Source organism: Notothenia rossii (genome assembly GCF_949606895.1).
Source record: "Notothenia rossii genome assembly, chromosome: 9".
Classification (NCBI taxonomy): domain Eukaryota; kingdom Metazoa; phylum Chordata; class Actinopteri; order Perciformes; family Nototheniidae; genus Notothenia; species Notothenia rossii.
Window position 1 is genome coordinate 65,629,238 of NC_136907.1, and position 19,499 is coordinate 65,648,736.

The 19,499-nt window shown below is 40.4% G+C and overlaps 1 protein-coding gene across 1 annotated transcript in view; it reads right to left on the reverse strand.

Moving 5' to 3' along the window:
• Positions 1–13,933, reverse strand: part of LOC307018984 (solute carrier family 22 member 23-like) — a 34,757-nt gene extending 20,824 nt beyond the window's left edge. The window contains exons 1-4 of the mRNA XM_079649571.1: positions 13,623–13,933; positions 12,978–13,539; positions 6,623–6,726; positions 6,332–6,486 (exon numbers count right to left, since the gene is read on the reverse strand). Of these exons, the coding sequence (XP_079505697.1) occupies positions 6,332–6,486; positions 6,623–6,726; positions 12,978–13,415 (697 nt within the window). The 5' untranslated portion in view covers positions 13,416–13,539; positions 13,623–13,933. The remainder of the gene's footprint in view (positions 1–6,331; positions 6,487–6,622; positions 6,727–12,977; positions 13,540–13,622) is intronic.
• Positions 13,934–19,499: the final 5,566 nt, after the last annotated feature.

A 19,499-nucleotide genomic window follows, 5' to 3' on the forward strand; every position in this document is an offset into this window, starting at 1 on the left:
AGAGACAAAATGAGAAAAAGAAATCCAGAAAATCACATTGTCTGATTTTTAAAGACTTTATTTGCATCACCTACAAACAAACAAGATTTCTGGCTCTCACAGACCTGTAACTTCTTCTTTAAGAGCCTCCTCTGTCCTCCACTTGTTAACTGTATTAATGGCACCTGTTTGAACTCGTTATCAGTATAAAAGACACCTGTCCACAACCTCAAACAGTCACACTCCAGACTCCACTATGGCCAAGACCAAAGAGCTGTCAAAGGACACCAGAAACAAAATTGTAGACCTGCACCAGGCTGGGAAGACTGAATCTGCAATAGGTAAGCAGCTTGGTGTGAAGAAATCAACTGTGGGAGCAATTATTAGAAAATGGAAGACATACAAGACCACTGATAATCTCCCTCGATCTGGGGCTCCACGCAAGATCTCACCCCGTGGGGTCAAAATGATCACAAGAACGGTGAGCAAAAATCCCAGAACCACACGGGGGGACCTAGTCAATGACCTGCAGAGAGCTGGGACCAAAGTAACAAAGGCTACCATCAGTAGCACACTACGCCGCCAGGGACTCAAATCCTGCAGTGCCAGACGTGTCCCCCTGCTTAAGCCAGTACATGTCCAGGCCCGTCTGAAGTTTGCTAGAGAGCATTTAGATGATCCAGAAGAGGACTGGGAGAATGTCATATGGTCAGATGAAACCAAAATAGAACTTTTTGGTAGAAACTCAACTAGACGTGTTTGGAGAAGAAAGAATGCTGAGTTGCATCCAAAGAACACCATACCTACTGTGAAACATGGGGGTGGAAACATCATGCTTTGGGGCTGTTTTTCTGCAAAGGGACCAGGACGACTGATCCGTGTAAAGGAAAGAATGAATGGGGCCATGTATCGTGAGATTTTGAGTGACAACCTCCTTCCATCAGCAAGGGCATTGAAGATGAAATGTGGCTGGGTCTTTCAGCATGACAATGATCCCAAACACACCGCCCGGGCAACGAAGGAGTGGCTTAGCCAGTCTCCAGATCTCAACCCCATAGAAAATGTTATGAGGGAGTTGAAAGTCTGTGTTGCCCAGCAACAGCCCCAAAACATCACTGCTCTAGAGCAGGGGTTCCCAAACCTTTCAGCCCGCGACCCCCAAAATACAGTGCCAGAGACTGGCGGGGGGGAAAAAGTTTGAGAAACACTGCGCTAGTGGACTGTCAAAGAAAAAAATGCCTATGCTAACGTTATTATTAATAATAATTTTTAAAAAAATTATAAATTTTATTTTTTTATTTTCCATTTTTATTTTGTAATCATCTCGCGATCCCGACTCGGGGGTCATATGGTCAGATGAAACCAAATGGATGAATGGACCCCCACTTTGGGAACCCCTGCTCTAGAGGAGATCTGCATGGAGGAATGGGCCAAAATACCAGCAACAGTGTGTGAAAACCTTGTGAAGACTTACAGAAAACGTTTGACCTCTGTCATTGCCAACAAAGGGTATATAACAAAGTATTGAGATGAACTTTTGTTATTGACCAAATACTTATTTTCCACCATCATTTGCAAATAAATTCTTTAAAAATCAGACAATGTGATTTTCTGGATTTTTTTTTCTTCTCATTTTGTCTCTCATAGTAGAGGTGACTAGACTAGGATGAAAATTACAGGCCTCTCTCATCTTTTTAAGTGGGAGAACTTGCACAATTGGTGGCTGACTAAATACTTTTTTGCCCCACTGTATATAGGGAGGCCGGGAAGTTGTATTTGAATTACTACATTATTATGTAGAAGGATGAAGAATTTATTTTCAAACCAAACATAAAGATTGCAATCAAAGCCTGATTATTTTCTATAAAAAAATTGCAGCATACAATGCTGCCCAGCTTTCAAGATCCATGAACTAAGACTTAGGCTGCAGCCACACGGAGATGATACGGGTCGTATCCGCTATAGTTCTCTATCATATAGACGGTTCGGCCGCACGAGGACGACGGGGAAACGCAAAAACGATAACGGGTCCCAAGGGGGGTAGATCTGCAGACGCAGCGCTCTGGGGGGCCAAACGGCTCCGTGATTACGCCCTATACGATCATTTCCTGATAACGAAAATACTGACGGGCTGTCAGGAGAGGGGGAGGAAAAGAGAGACTCCGCATATTATTCTTATATTATAATATAGAGTCGTTATTCATTGGTTTTAAAGCTCAATAAATAACAAAGAAGACCTTTGATCGGCACTTTTATAATTTTGTCCGGAAGATTCAAACTTTAACGGACATCTTTGTGGGGGAAACTTCTGTAGCAATGGAGAGTCAGGAGGACTCAGAGAGACAAGAGGAGAGCTGGAGCTTTGATGGCAAACACTGGTGGTTTATTTGGAGTTACGGTCGGAGAATTGACAAGACAGGTGGTGTGTCACGAGTTGACACAGCGGTTGCCAAACCAATTCTGAAGAACTCTTTCTGTAGCTCAAGGTTTTAACTAGTTTGTAGTGTGATAATCAACATTCTTCATCAGTGAGACTAAAGCAATATGGACCATGAATCTAACTAGAGCTCTCGTCCATAGAAAAGAATGTGCGCCAGGGAACCTACGTCCCTGAACAGTAAACTACCTCATGGCGGTTTGTGCTCTGTCATAGACTGGCAACCACAATGCGCCCAAGCTGCCCCTCCTAAAGAGAGATAGAAGCAATACCCAAGGCCGTAGACCTATGCCATGAGAAAGGAGACAGTGAGAGGAGAAAATGATGAACTGTGTCAAAGTTTGAATACCTAAGGAAATTATTCCCTAACAATGTTGACCGGTGAATACAAATTCTAACGGAAACCCTGCTGCACAGTCCCCTCGTCCCTTGGAAGAGGCGGAGAGGTGGGTGTTTTTCATCTGCCGGTGGACTACCGGAGAGATTTAAAGCAGGAGCACACGCTTGCCTCGGGGAGGGAGAAAAGGAGCCAGAGCCCTGGCCCCTGCCTCTCCCCACCTCTGCTGCTAATTCCACCGTGGAGAATAAACAGAAAGGCAACCATGGCAACCATGCATGCTCGTGAAGTCTTCTTCGCTGCTTTTGGTGTATTTTGTGGCGGAAGTACAGCGCCACTTACAGGCCCGTATATGTACTACAGCGTATCCAGCGGGTCGAGCGGTCTCGTGTGGACGAACACGTTTCTGGTGCCGATTGCGTGTGGAAGGAAGACTTTTTTGATATCGAGTTCGTTTTCGTTACCGTCTCTCCGTGTGGCTAGGGTATTAATTGCTGAGAAATGAGAAAGGGGGGATTAGTGTAATTTCTTTAGTGCAAACAGCTGAAGCTGGGATTTGGCACCAACTTTCCAAAGTCAAACAAAACAAGCCACAAAGGAAGGTCACGTGGTTACAATGTTACATGCAGAAGTGCCATATGATTGACACAGTGTCAGGACTTTAATGAATATTAGCTTTTTTTTAAACATGTGGCCTCATGTCATGTAAATGGAAAGAATACCCTAAACAGAAGGCCTTGAAATAAAAACGATTGATTCGCTCCAGTAATGTGTTATTGAACGACTCGTCTCCTTCTCTTGGAGCAGCTCTGGTGGAGTGTTGTCAATACAGAGTAGTTGCAGGGTAAATATCATGTGACAGAGGGCACGCATGATCAGAAATAAGGGCAGCGGTATTGCAATACAAAACCTATACAAATAGGCAGAGCTCAAACAGTCTTCTGTCTTGCTAAGTACGCTTAAGTTGAAGTCACTAAATACTAGTTATTAGTTAATATTAGGTTGTTATTATGATCTATGTTACCCTGAAGCAAGGAACCAAGCAGTACTTGTGCTTGATGTTGATACAAATGGATCAATATGGGTTAAATAGCCACACTCCCTATGATAGCCATGGTGGTAAATGCTCGACCCATCAGGGTGAACAAGGTTAAATCAATTCTACCTCTACAGTTCCTTTGAAGCTTCAGAAACTATAAAGCTATAACTTTAGATGTGTGTGTGACCCTTTTGCAACAACAAAGATACCTGAAAATGATTGCAGAGGGTAAGGTGGTGCCTGAATAAAGAGAATAATGCCTTTCAAAATCAGACAAATAATGGCATGTTATATAAGCTTGTGTAAAGACAAATATGGACCCCACTATCTTCTATTGGGTTCCAACGACCAGGTTGAGAACCATTGATTTACTGAACCATAAACAGTGGGCTAATGTGAAAACAATGAACGCAGATGTCAAGATCATTTATATTTGATAAAATGCCATACTGTACAGCTAAACTCCACCCTCTGATCCACCCACGTTCCTTTGTCCTGAGAACAGACTAAACATTCCTTCTATTTTGGGAGCAAGGTATACTGTGTGGAGTAAATGGGAATGAAAAGGACACAGAGGGCCCCTTCCTTCATCCTCTCACCCTTGCTGCCTCTCTCTCATTTCCCTCTTCCCTCAATGTTTGCCACCTCCCTCTGCACTGGTCAATTACTGCAGCTAAAGAGGCTTTTAAGGATCCATCTCTGTGACCAGAGTGTGCATCAACTGCATTGCCAATTATCAGGGCGCTAACAAAAAGTCTATTTTCATTTGGACTAATGCTACATTCCCACAGAAGTGATTATTCAAAACCTTTACTATGCAGATTACTGAGAGAAGGTCATATCAACAGAGAGGATTCATCTTTGAGAAAAATACACTCTTCCCACACAACCCCCAACCCCTTCTGCCGTTAACGGGTTATTGATTAACAGTTACAATGTTTAAAATCTCAGCAAAAGACATATGCTGGTTCACCTAAATCAAAATTAAAGAGTTCATTTCAAGGGCAAGTTGGCTGGTACTGGTTGTTGTTCTGGGTGTGAATGTATCCCTGCAATGGCATTAAATGTAATACATGTTAGAAGGTATTTGCAACACAATTACTCTTCTATCCGCTGAATGCTACCCTCAGCTTAAGACAATAATTAAAGTACAAAAAGCTTTTGATAAGACGTATCAGGTCAGAAGGAACACAGCATGAGTGGGAAGATACCACTGGAGGAGTAAGAGTGAGCGGTATGGGTTGAATCAATGTAGCAAAAAGGATCACAGCATTATCACAACACTAATATGTTGCAGTATTAAACTATTCAAAACCCACTTGATAACAACACATAATCATCGCATTGATTTAAAGTTTTTTTTTGTCTTTTAGTGGGCCACAATTTTATATTTTAGTATGTAAGATTTAAGCTGTGCCGTTTGATTACAATTCAACTTTAGAAGGAATGATATTGTGGCATATTTCTATCATGATGTTGAAATATTTACTCAGCCCTAACAGTGAAAACTGATCGCTACAACTTGCAGTGCAACAACTGCTGCTAGTAGACAAGGAGCCAAGTTTCAAAAAACCAGTTTAGCCCACAAGGAAATCGTAAAGTATAAATGGAAAATAACTGCTTTTTCTACAGTATTACTACCGCTGCGCCATTCCTCCTCAGCACTTTTAATTTAGTGTTAAAGTGAAAGGCAAAAGTCTACACACTTTAATCAAAGTAACAAATAGCGTTCAAAGGTTTCAACTGTGCTACCTTAAAGGCCTGAAGCTAAATGTGTCAGCAAAAATATTCAATGTTCACAATTTCACAGATAAGTAGCCTCCTCGTGTTACAAACCCCTCCCAGGACCAACAATTGTCCAACAGAAGCTTAAAAATGTAACCAGGTCTAACTAGATTTGGATTTCTCAACATACTGAGGTTGTGTGCATTGTACACCATTAAGAAAAAATATTCCCTATTAAAAGAGTTTGTAGGATTATGTCTTTTATATAAACCTTGCCAAAAAAAACTAGCTAACTACATTATTTTTGTTGGATTTTGGTACTGGGACAACTGCATAGGAGCCAGGATGCTAATGCTTATCAAATATTAGAGAACGGTTAGCGGCTGTGTCTTGCACTTGATTAGATTTGGAAATGACGCTTTTTCTTGTACTAGCTTTAATAGTTTTTAAGAAGTGTTAAAATGACTACACAGTAATTAGTTATTCTTGTAAATATGGTTCTCTAGTAAAATGCTGACTTTTTCCTACCTGAGCTTTATCATCGGTCTGTTAGCGTTAGCATTAGCTTTAAGACTTTTAATAAAGCTCTCGGCTAAAACAAACTGGAAACATTTAAAAAGGACCAGCGCAAGTGTATACTTCTGAGGCCAATCTAAGACTAACTGTTTAAAAAAATGACTACAACTGTTGTGTGATACATTTGGTCAACTGCACATGTTCTACTGTATATTGTAAAGCGTACCAACAATAACAAGGGCAAGGCTTAGCAACAGGTACATTAGCACAGAGTATTTAGTTGAGAGATAAGACTCACTGAGGACATAGAGAGAAAGATAGATCCCCGCCAGGCAGAAGCCCTCAAAGAAGCGCAGGGTGCTGAACATAGGGACGTTGACGGAGAAGGCCACAGTCAGACCAAACACCAGCATGAACAGCACCGAAATGATCAGGACTGGGTGGCGACCAAACCTACAGGGGGAGTTAAAGAAATGTTAAGACAATTGACACCTTTAATGTAGAAAATAGAGTTTTCAGTATTACACAGCTGTAAATTACACTTTAGGTTGTTTTGAAAAACCTAACGATTTTGTTTTGAAAATCTTACCAGTCAGCCAGGACTCCAAAAGTCAGGTATCCAAAGATGGATCCCACCAACAGAGAGAATTTGGCGATATGGACTTTCCATGCTGAATCACACACCAGACTCCACTGTAGAGACAAATAAACACAGGCATTAGTTCAAATACATTTATGCTCGGTACAAAATGGCCTTTTTAATCTATTGACTAAGGTCTGTCAAATTTGATGGGCCATTATGACCACTCAAAACATAAATGATTAAAATATGAGTAGGATACGTTCTGTGACATGTCTTCCTGGTATTGCGTCCAAAAGGAACATTGTTATAATATTCATACAACAATTACCTTTTATATGTTTATTGTTTAACTTTTAGTCATTAGACTCAATGATTCCCTAAAACAGCTTTAAACCAATAATTTATCCAAAGGAAATACTAATAGACTTGGTTAACATCTAATTCAGGTCTGCAAAATAGGATTCCTGCAAGTATCAAAAAGCTATATCAACTTGTCAAAATGTTGGGTTGATATTTTCCTCTATTAGTACATTTAGCATTATATTGAAATATTGGAAAGGTATTTTTTCTCTGCAAATCAAGATCAGGGATTAAATCATGTCTATTAATGACAAAAATCACTAAGCTATCATTTCTTATTTATTTTGTGTATATGCCTCTTTTACTGTGGCGAAACGGTGTACATTATTACAGTCAACTGCTTCCCCTCATTTTATTTGCTGTCTGAAACTCTCAGGAGGGATTCCTAGAGTGCAAACAATGCACTGTTTGCCTGCTTTCACATGAATCAAACACACCCAATACACAGTGGCTTTTGTCACCAGGTGTGACAAACAGACCTTGTATACAGCGTAAGACCGTAGAGAGGTTCAGAGGGAAATTAAAAGCCCAGTGGAGTATGAGCATGTGAAGTGCTTGTAGGAAGAAACTCAATACCTAATCAAATCTATCCATAACCTGCAACTATGACTGCCATTGACATTATAATTTATTGATCCTAGTAAAGTAGTTTAGTCTGATACATTTCAGAGAGGATATGGATTTTAGGGGTTGTTTTGGCAACATGTGCTGCACGGTTGTCTGTGCGGACAGTAGCTGCAAGATTTGGCAGACGGGCGTGGCAACAGAGCAGGTGCAATTCTGCCTCATCTATTCACCAGACAATTGCCCCTATAGGGAATAAGTAACATTTACTGCCACAGAAAATCATATTCAGCTCAACCTTGTCTTGAAATACAGAGTGTAGTTTGTTCTTACATTTCTTCTCTGAGGGACTCTAACCTCTCTTAACCTCTGCCACAGTGACCTGTTTAGAATGGAACGCGCCAGGATTACCCAGAGCCACCCGGCCATCACATGATCCAAGCATGCAACTCACTCATGGTTTCAGTATTGATGTCAGCAGGGGAAAAAGACAGAGGGAGTAAAACAAGTTCCTGTTGCACAATTACTACACAACTAAGGTACTATGACCAACTGAAATGAGATGAAAGTCTGAGTCTGCAAAACAGAGGAATCAGGCACTGCACAGCTGGAAGACAGTTTGGTAATCTGGTAATAATGGTTTGGTAATCTGTGCTGATCACAGACAAATTACCAATCTTTTAAAAGAAGCAAGTCACATGCAAGTGACAAAGCAGCAAGTGAAATGGAAACACAGACATTGGTATGGCTAAGGTATCATAATGGGTTTTATTTCAAAGCCAATTTGCATGTTTATTAAACAAGTCTGTAAAGGCCAACTCTCTAACTGGGCTTATACACAATCATGAATGGGCTTCCACACTGCTATTAGCACAATAATATCAAGATGTTTAACTATAGCAGAGCAAAGAAATCAAATCCTTGCAGCGTGTCAGCAATGGCCTTATTAATTCTGCCAGTTGCTCCCTTGCTATTCTAGCTCATTTGGGAGTAGTGATTAAAGTCAGTGTGCACAGTTGGGTTATACTCATAAAAATGGTAACTGCTGACAGAAAATGCAGAACAATGAAGGGCCAAAGGGAAATCAGTTAAAATCCCCAGGGTGTCTGTCGACCTCTCTCGAATGACCGGCCACCAATGATCGGTCCACACAAGTGAGTCTCATTAGCCAAGATGAAGACGCTCTCAACTACAGTTGCAAAATTCTGCACCCGTTGAACTACAGAGAGGTGGGTGGGGGGTTTCAAAGGAGGGGGAGAAGAGGAGGGAGGGTGATGGAGGAAAGCACAGGAGGACGGAGGAATAAAGATTATACAATGTAGAAACAGAGCATACAAAGAAATGCAAAGAATAAAAGGAACGTATGGGTAAGAATAACAGGCTAAAAAGAGAGGGATAAGAGATGCTTAAAAGCAGTTGTGAGGAGAAAACATAGAGACTGCTGCATAGTTACTGCCTAGCAACAGACCATCATGCTGGTTATCAGACTATTTTCTGCTTCCAAGTGCAGGTTTTTGCACCACTGCTGCACCAGAGGGTTTAAATCCTGTAATGTGGTGATAGCTTAGGTAAGGGTAAAAGAAAATCACAAAAGAGAGAGCTGAAATATACGTTCACGCACTGAATACTCTCTATCCTTGGCAGTTTGGTTGTACAGTAAATGAAGTCAACAAGGAAACATTACACAGATATGTGACATTGCAGGTGTAGCCTGAGGGACACACAGCCTGAGAGCAGGTGTGACGTGTTTAATATAACTGTCATACTACTGTAGCCTTCAGATTATGCTATACATGAACTGATTACAACTGGCATGTTTGACAAGTTAGCTGATGGCATTTATGTTTCCCTGCAACCAGCAGTGACAGATGGTGAAACAACAAACCTTCTTTTGTCCATCTATTATTCATTGATTAAAAAGTCAAAAGTTGAGAAACATACGTAGACATATCTGTCACCAAAGCGACCTGATATGCATCAACAACCGACCAACACTCCTACAACCCGAATTCCATTACACAACTCTATAAACAAACATGCACTACAGTGGAGTGTAAGAAACCCCACCATGTTGACCCCTCCCTGTTAGGAAACTTATCAAAAATTTGCCTGCAGTGCGCACGCACACACGTGCACACGCGCACACACACACACACACACACACACAGCTTTATCTCTGGGTCACACCAGCGTCTTTCCTTCCAGCTGACGCTGTGAGTGGCTGTCATTGTGTGCTGACTCGGTATCTGCAGTGGGGTCATCATCTTTCGACAGCTGAGACTATTTCAAAGTGTCCCACACTGATCCAGGGTCTGTGGAAGGAGCCAGCCAGCTGGGTAAACAGTATGGAGGGACACAGAGCAGAGAGGCCTGCATGGGTGTTAAACTACAGTATCAACTTTCAGATCTATGGGTGTGCGACCTCCAGCACACTGATACTGGGTCTGGGTGTACCGACCAATATGCTTTTACAACATATCATTCTTATTGCACTCATACAATACTCAAACTGAAAAAAAATACACAACTGACACTGACTGAAGTACTAAATCAATTGTTCAATAAATTAATCATCTAGAGCGGCATCTAATAACTATTTCCACTATTGATTGCCCAATCGGCCCATTATTCTTCTTGTCGATTCAATAATAAAAATATATATATTGTTGTAAAATGAAGAACATAAAAATGGTCACCATTTCTCAGAACCTAAATCTTTAGTCTTGTTTTTTTAACCAAAAAGAATCAGTTTACAATAACATCTGACATAACCGAACAATTTAAAAGCTGTTGACTGCGAGCTGCTTTCCTGCGGTTTTTAGACTGTTGATCAGACAAAGAATAAATCATAAACTTGCAACTCGCATCTTATTTGTTTAGACATTTTTCTGACATCTTACTGGCTAAAGAGGAATAATTGTGTGTTCCAAAGAAAACATAGCTTGGCCAAATGTCATACTTTTGTACCAATTGAAGTTTTAGAAAATAACTATATGTTGAATTGATCAATCTCTTAATGGCTAGTGTCTCTTACACAATGAACAAGAAGAGGGCTTTCACAGGGAATCAGCATAGAGGTTAATCTTTGCTTTGAAGCAATTCTCAGCCCACTATTTTGGGCAGGCGTGTGCAGCTGCTACCCATCTGAATGGGAGCTGAGTAGGATAGGTTGCAGAGAGACTCTATCTGTTTCTGAGTAATGATACATTCTCATTTCTAAGGCTCAGTCCAATTAAGACGTACCCTGAGGAGAGATTTGACTCAATTAGTACGGGTCTCCACATTAACCACTCTGGATCTTTCTCCACCACCCCAACCACCTCCATCAAAGCTATCTTTCTGTGACACCATGAGACAAATGGAGTGAGCAGAAATGAACTCCTGTTACTGAAACACAAAATGTACACCACAAGGTGAAATAATCTCCATATATTTACATATTTTCCTCGCATGATATGGAGGCCTAAATGGAGTAACACAGAGTTTGAATGCGCTGGGACATTTTGACAGAGACACTACTGCATAACGTAGGTGTTGGCCGAGTTTTTTTAGGGATCCAGTGTCACAGATAGCTGAGCCCAGTCATGTGAAGTTATGCCTACAGTATATGCAATCCAAACACAGGGAGAAATGCCAAGTCATCACTTCCTACATCCTAGATCGTACATCCTAGTGTCTGCACTGCTGGTAGGAAACAACGGCCTTGGAAGAGTAAGGGATTGGCCGTCAAAATAGACGAGGCCAACGAGAAGCGATGAAGCCAATTCTGAATCACTTTTGGCTCCCATTCAGGATTCGTCATCCGATTCAATTTCTCCTGACGGTGACCTTGTCAGAATGTGGACTGGGTCAGGGAAGACGAGACACTTCACCAACTGCTCAGGGCCGTCAATGACCTGCAGTAGTGGTAGTGTCAACATGACATTCTCCTTATGTGTGCAAAGGCAACATTAGCATCTACAGGTTAGCACCAGCATTCTAGGAGAGCCGCAATTGTTTTTGTACCAAACCTCTTATATCAGAAACTTCTCCTTGTTTACCAAAGAGAGAACAGACATTTTTAGATTGTTAGTAATGGGGATCCACCAAGTCGATTTTCCTCACATATGACTTCATATCCAGCTGCAGGTTATGAGTATTTTAGAGGCTTCAAACTGTAAAAAATGTGTTTTCAGTCTGGCTTTAGGACACCCCCTAAATTACCCTACGGACAGTAAATAAATCGAGACTTAAACTGTTGCTCTGCCTCCTAGCTCGATTTATATGCCAAGGTTATATTTTATTTATTTATTTAAATGGGGACAGTATCAGTCATAAGCAGATGGGCTGTTGGCATCTCATTGGATGTAATCTCAGAGTGCCTCCCACTGCACAGAGATGCTTCAAAACCCATCTACCTGAACCTTTTGATTATGGAATGCATGCTATATTCTTTAAAAAGGTAAATATATTGAAGATAAGGTAAGACAAGGGTATGTGAGGTTATTATTGTGTGTATCCACATTTCTGAATTTTGTCTAGCCAAAACAGATGTTCAAAATGATTCTCGATCTGGTAAGGTTTCTCTTTCAAGAGTTTAATTGTGCAATCAGTCTTTTCTCAGAAGATGTAACCACATTATCCCATCAATCATGATATCCGGTTTGCTAATATATTAGAGCCCTGTGGATCAAAACATGCTTTACAAAAATACAATTAGATCATTTAGTGTAAACATGCAGCATCTCCACAATGGGAGAAGAGCTGATGTGCATAATGAGGTATCAATCTCTTACCCCCAGACCCTCTATGATGACTGCAGGCCAGTGCAGATAGGAATATTATAATACAATGGTAATGTGATCACATCACAGACATACTTAGAGTGGCCATAGTACGAATATCTCCCTGCTGTTTGGTTAGTGCAGTGATAGGGTGTGATGTTTGGCCAGGGATGGGGTTGCATTATTCTAGAGAGAGCAGTAATGACCTTTGCTCCAAATTAAATGGCTCCACGTCTATTATGTCCAGTACGACGACGACGACAAATGACTATAGCCCTGGCAGTATTGCCCAATGTGCCAATAATGGCGTCTCTCTGCGATAGGACACACTTTGTGTCAGCACCGTGTATGCTCCCACATAAACAATCATACCACTTTCAAATCCAACGTGAACCTAGTCTGATAATCTCTACAGAATATAAAAAATGAATCAGTGCTAGATGGCCCACTGTGGAGAAATACACGCCTTTGATGCTCCTTTGAGGCACACCTACTATCCAGAAGCTGTCAAATAATATACACGACTGCTGCTGATTGAAAGATGGGTGTAGCGTTCATGCCAGAATTTCCTCTGCTAACGTAAATCGATCCTAATGGGATTGGGGCGGATAAAGTGTCAAAGATGCATCAAACAATATGAGAGAGTATGTCCACCCATAAAATGGACAGCTTACCTTGGTAACCACGTTCTGTACGAGCCCAGTGTGCAGCTCGAAAGTCCACTCACTGCACCCACAGTGCATGTTGGCCGTGTCATTGTGGGTACCGTAACTTCCATTGGCATACATACGAGCTGCCCGCGCACTGATGTTTTTTGGACCGTCCAACAACGAGGAATGGGTTGCATTGTGATAAGTCAGGTTTGCCAAAGGCTGGATACATGTGTTGTTCGGCTGGGCAAGGAGGAAATTATCAGAGTACTGGCTGAATCCAATGAATAACGCCGGGATCCATGTCAGCACGATCAGCTGTTTCTGGTACTTCCCAAAACCCCCGAGAAATGGCAGAACGGAGCCGTCGGTGAGTGTCAGCAGCCCCGGCGACGTGGTTTCGGGGGACACGAAGCCGTTCTCAGGTTGGTGGTCCTCCCTGTCGAGCTGCACCATGGCCATCGCGGTTCCGCCGAGAGATGCCTCCGTTGTGAAGCGAAGTCCTGGTTGCAGTGCTACCCCCTGTCGACTCCACAATGCGTCAATGCCCCCAGCTCCGCCGGTGAAAGCCGTGCGCAGTCAATCACTGGAATGGAAATAAGACGCACCTCTTTATTATCAGGAAGCACTTCACCCCGTCTGCCAGCAAAACCCCCGTGCGAGACTCACCGCAGGATCACGCACCGACACAAAAGCGGATCGCAGAGAATTGGAGCAGTGAAGAGGGGAAATACTTCATGATCTTGTCCCTCGTCTCTTTTCGTTTTGTCTGTGTCGGTCAGCCGTGGCAGCTGAGGGGAGTGCTTCCTGCGGGAGCCACAGGTAGGCTAACACACCTGCCCATAAAGGTTGTGTGCATTTCGACTCTTCCCCAACATGGCTACCTGTAACCACTAGTAACCACTTTGAAAGGAAAATGCTAATTCAATGTGAAGCATTTAAGTAAATCCCTGAAAACAACGTTACATAAACTAAAAAGACACCAGTGCTTTTAATTCCAATTATTTGATATATTAGACGTATTAAACGTATTAAAACATGTTTGTATAAATAACATACAGTTAACTGTGCTTTTATAGTACATATTTTTGCAACTCTGCGTAGTCCTATAGACTGCATGGTAGTGTATTTTTAAAAATCAAACCATGGCAACCATAGTTCCACACATTCTAATGGTGCAGTATCTTGGGTTCTTCCAAATAACATTGTCCTTAAAGGTGGGGTAGGTAATTTTGGAGAAACCAGCTCGAGTGCGCTAGAATTTGAAAAGACACAGCCGTAAAAAGTCGGCCACTTCCTTACAGAGCCCCTCCTCCAACACACACGAACGCGCACATGACCAATGAGGGCACGAGATAAGTTTGTGCACAGATGGAAGGCTGACAGGCAGGTAGGCCATCCAGTTATTTTAGCCGGGCCGGCTAAAATGGTTGGTCGTGCTTTTTAAAGTACTGCGGCTTCCACAGATGACATTTTTTTAATGGATTTTTTGTCAAAGCACTTGAGATATTCATTGCTATCGAGCCGGTTTCTCAAACCTACCTACCCCACCTTTAATATTGTTGTTGATAATGAATGAAAGTGTCCTATTGACAGAGGAGGAACTCTGTCCACACCCACACAATATAAACATGCCATTTGTTGCAGCCTATGGTTGCAGCATAGCCTACACCTCTTTATTATACAAGAACACTTGTGTTTACAGCATAGCAGCACCATTTCACAGGGGTTTACAGTAACTAAATACATTTACCAAAGTAGGCTACTTTACCTAAACACAAGGTTGAGGTTCTTAGACTTGACCTGAGTATTTTTTTCATACTTATATTTCCCTGCAATTCAGAGGCAAATAATTGCCTATTTTTATTTATTTTATACTAGTATATTTAATTTCACTACATTCATTTGATAATTTGTTTTATTTGAAGATTCAGATTCTAAGGAATATTATGTAATCAACAAATAATTGATTAGGTAATGTTGTAGGCTAAGATGGACAGTAGTAGGCTATTGCTATGTTTACTAAAGTAAAAGATCTAAGTACTTAATCCGCCCCTGGCTTTTAGAGGGATATGCTACTAACACTGTATTTTGAAAAGTGAATCAATAATTTTCAAGTTTTATTTGCAGCTTTTAGCTTTTTGTGAAAGTGACTGTTGAAAGTCAGCAGTATGCAGTCAGCCGTAGTCTGAAGTTGTAAATGTTAAAAGGTTTTTCTTCCAGATGATCTCTAGCTCTTTCCAGCAGCTGAGTGGTTCAACTAAACATTGACGTTTGTTGACCTGAAGAACTAAAAAGACAATTTATCATGGAGAAATTAAGAGCACCAGACCTAAGGATATGGATTATCCCAACCTGGCAACCCATAGCTTTTCTTTATTAATCTATAATACATTAATCAATTATATATTACCTTTCAATAAAGTCATAACTTACAGATCTTTTTAAAAGTGTCTGTATATTCTATATAGCAACAAATCACATATCCACCACATGCTGTGTTACACATTTTACTCAACACAATCTATCTGATCATTATCAGAAAAGATTATTAACAATTTAAAAAGCTTATTCCTCTTATTTACTCAAATCCTACATTATTTTTGCAAGACATAATTACAATGAATGTATCATTGGGAACCTTATTAAACATTTTGTTGCAAAACTACTCTCTTATCTCTTGTTTTTTTTTTTAAATATATATTATTATAACTTAAGTTTGACCTAAACACATCCTGTATGTTTGGAATTATTAACATGAGAGTTTTGTGTTGTAATATTAACTGTAAAAGGATTTAGGGGAAGCTTAATCGGATATATTTAAGAATAAAGAGTGCAACATGAGTCAGGTATGATTTACACCCACTAGCTTATTAGTCTATATTTATCTGACCATGTGATAAGCAGACTCCTACTTCATGTTCAGAACATGTGTTTAGCAATGCTTCACCCTCCTGGCCATGATGTGCTATTACATATTGTTTTTGTTCACTCAATGGTTGAATACATCTCATTTGAGTTCCACAATAACATGAGTGGAGGCATTTTCGATTTTTGACTATTCAAAACTGCAATTCTCAACTGTGACACATTACCTTGGGGTAGAGTTTGATGAACGTTGGACATTAAGAATGAACAACAAGTGCTCAGGCATTCAGCATGCATAGCAAACATGTTGGATCCTGACCCCAGGAATCTTATGGGCCCTCAAACGACATGATCTGTCTTGTTACACACTGATGCCCCCTGCAGGCAGACTGGAGCAACAGCAATGCTTTCTTGACATTACTGCACTTTGAATCTCAAAACTATACTGCAACAAAGCCTTTTTTTGTTTTCTCACATTTTTCATTTTTCAAAGTTGTGAATGCAGTTGGGATGTGCAGAAAAATAAAATCTCACTTAAAAAAAGTCAGAATAAATGTTGGATAAAAAAAAAAACACTAATTTTTTTCTTTGCCCACTTCTATTATCTGAAAGTTAATGATTGAGAAAAAACCTGAATTGCCGGATTTCTTTTATCTGCATCTTCTACAAATCTGTCATTCAGACGCATGGCTGTAGGCCAACAGAAACCAGTTAACCGTTGTACCGTCATACTATCTCCCTGTGCTGTTTGTTATCATTCAAACCTGCTTGCCACTCCCTAGCAACTAATTCAGGTGTGTCCAGGACCCGCCCTAGACGAGCTATGTGTGTGTACCTGTGTGCATGTTTTATGTGATTCCATGTGTCTCATAATTCAACCGGTTACAGATGAGTGGTAAAACTGAGAAAAACGATTTCAGAGGTGTGACTGAGCTTTCACTGAGCAGTCAGTGAGTCAGATTTCGTCTGTTGAGAAAACACAAGTGTACTTTTTCAGTGTGATAACGGTGTATCTATGTGTTTGTGTGTCTATGTATCATAATGTTTTGTGATAAAACGAAATGCTTCCCCGGACAATATAACCACACATTCCTTTTAGTGCACTTTAGTCCAAGAGATAGACTAGTGCAATCATGTGGGATTTATTGCTATGGGGTTAGTATCAACTTAGGTAAGAAAAACAATGGGCTGGGTACACGCAGTGTGGACTGTGCACGACCACACAAAGATACACATACACACATACATACTGTAAAAAGATTTCCTGCAGATAAGCAAATATTGTATAAGAAAAAAAGGTCATACAAAGGTTACTTTTCTTTTTTAGCTCTTAATTATTGCGGAATGGCCTCTGATGATTTTTACATCAGTTTATTTATGAGTTTTATGAGTTTTATTCTGAGGAATATTGGGGGGGGGGTGGGGTTATGACATGATGAGGAGTTCATATTCTAAGATAGATAAGGCATTTAAAGGCTGTTTCTGCTTTTATTTGTATAAAAAAGTGCTTGATATAAAGATTACATTTCACCATGAAAAAATGCCTTCAAAATTCATTTATATTATCATGTAGTCAGGTCAAGTTGAAGTCAAACATTTCTTGAAGACGGGGGTTTCTGACCTCAGTGTTTATAAAACCATGGCTATTGCACCCTCTATTTTTTATTTGTTTATACTGAGGCCATGGGCCTTATATTCTGAGGAATATTGGAGGGGGGGGGGGGGGGGGGGGTTATGACATGATGAGGAGTTAATATTCTAAGATATATAAGGCATTTAAAGGCTGTTTCTGGTTTTGTTTGTATAACAAATTGCTTGATATAAAGATTACATTTCACCAGGAAAAAATGCCTTCGAAATGAATTTATATTATCATGTAGTGAGGTCAAGTTGAAGTCAAACATTTCTTGAAGACGGGGGTTTCTGACCTCAGTGTTTATAAAACCATGGCTATTGCACCCTCTATTTTTTGTTATGTATTTGCTAAATTCCTTTTCATTTAGTTAATGTGACAACCTTGGTTCTATCCCCCCAGTGGTCCTGTGAAGCAGCACTGAAGACATGTCTGAAATTCAGTATATGAATCCATGAATCAGTGGAAAGTCTGAGGAACCATCTGTGTGTTAACAAGCTGCTGGGGAAACTCAGATCACAGTGTTAATACGTGAGACAATGTTAATTGGCTACGTAATTTAATAAACCAGCTGTCAGGGTTGACTTTTTACCTCACTGTTTACTCATGAATGATGTCATGTCAGTGTCTGGAAATTATATCATACGTGTGTCTACAAGTGTCAGCAGGCCTCGCCTCTACTGTGAATCACTAGACTTGATTCTTCAGAGTAAACCTGGTGATGCCCTTGCATTGTTTTTGATATAAAATCATACACTTTGGTGTGAATACGTGTAGTTTTATATTCCAGATGCCAGTTTGATGATGACAACACTATAAGAGTGACAAATTCCCCATTGCAACAAATCTCCTCTTCACAACCGGGAAATATTGCAGTGACCCGCAGTGAGAGCAAACATCAAGTTAAATATTTACTCCCAAGCTGTAAGCTGACAGTTAACTTTCCCCTCAAATGCCTCTGTGTATCTGAATGGACAATGCAGATGGATAGTGAAGGTTAAAAACAAAACAAGGATTGAGGGTGATAAGCTAGAGGGTCGCTCCAGTGCAGGTATTACAAATTATGAATATAACTAAGAACTATACCTGCATTATTTGGCACACCTTACTGTAACCGTCATGACATTTTAATCTCCCAGAATGATTCATATCTTACAAAAAAGAAATGTGAATGCTGTGAAAAAAAATCTCTGCACAAGAATCTCAGAAACAACTCTTAGGCAGTTGTGTGGCTGAGGTTTAATGAGGCCAAACCCTTTTTATTGCAGAGCTTATAATTAATGGCATGCTTCCAATTATTCCTCATTATCTCATTATACAGCAAGGTTCACTGTCCCACTGTTCAGAAGTCCGTGTCTCTTTGCACGAAAGCTGTTATTAGACAGAAATTTGGAAAATGGTACATGTTCAGTCTTGCAGTGTCTTTTGTTTTTAGAACATGTATTAAGAGTGAGGAAAAAAGTGAGTATGTAAAGCAAACCCACCTTAGCCAATAGTGATATAAAAAAAATGTCAGGTGTGTCTTTAGATGGGTGTGTTTGGCGTTTCAGGTTTTTTTTTGTTTGAAATTCAAAAATAATTACCAGATGAGGCACTGTGTCATATCAGGGGCAAACAACTCATGCCAAGTCGGGTTAAAAAGTTTGACTGTGAAAAATTAAGGTAGTAATGCTTGAATGGCTGGAAAATTCCAGTTGATGGTGTTGGTTTCAATGACTGCCTGCTATCTATCTCTAATTCTATCTGTTCTCACACTTCTATGCGATGAGCACCTGTGCTTAGTGGCTAACACTCAGCAGAGGGCACAATATGTCACCCAAGTCATAGAGTTTTCTCTATTGATCCTAGGCTTAGAAACGTTATCATGATGAACTTAATTAATAAAGACCAAAGCACTTGAGACATTCTGTGCATGTATATTTTATATATTTTCAATTTGTTATCTACCAAAATGTGATGGGAAATAAAATCCCACTCAAGTTACGTTTTATTTTCAGACTTTACATTTTCTGGAACTGCCTTCACTCCCTTCCACTTTCCAAATG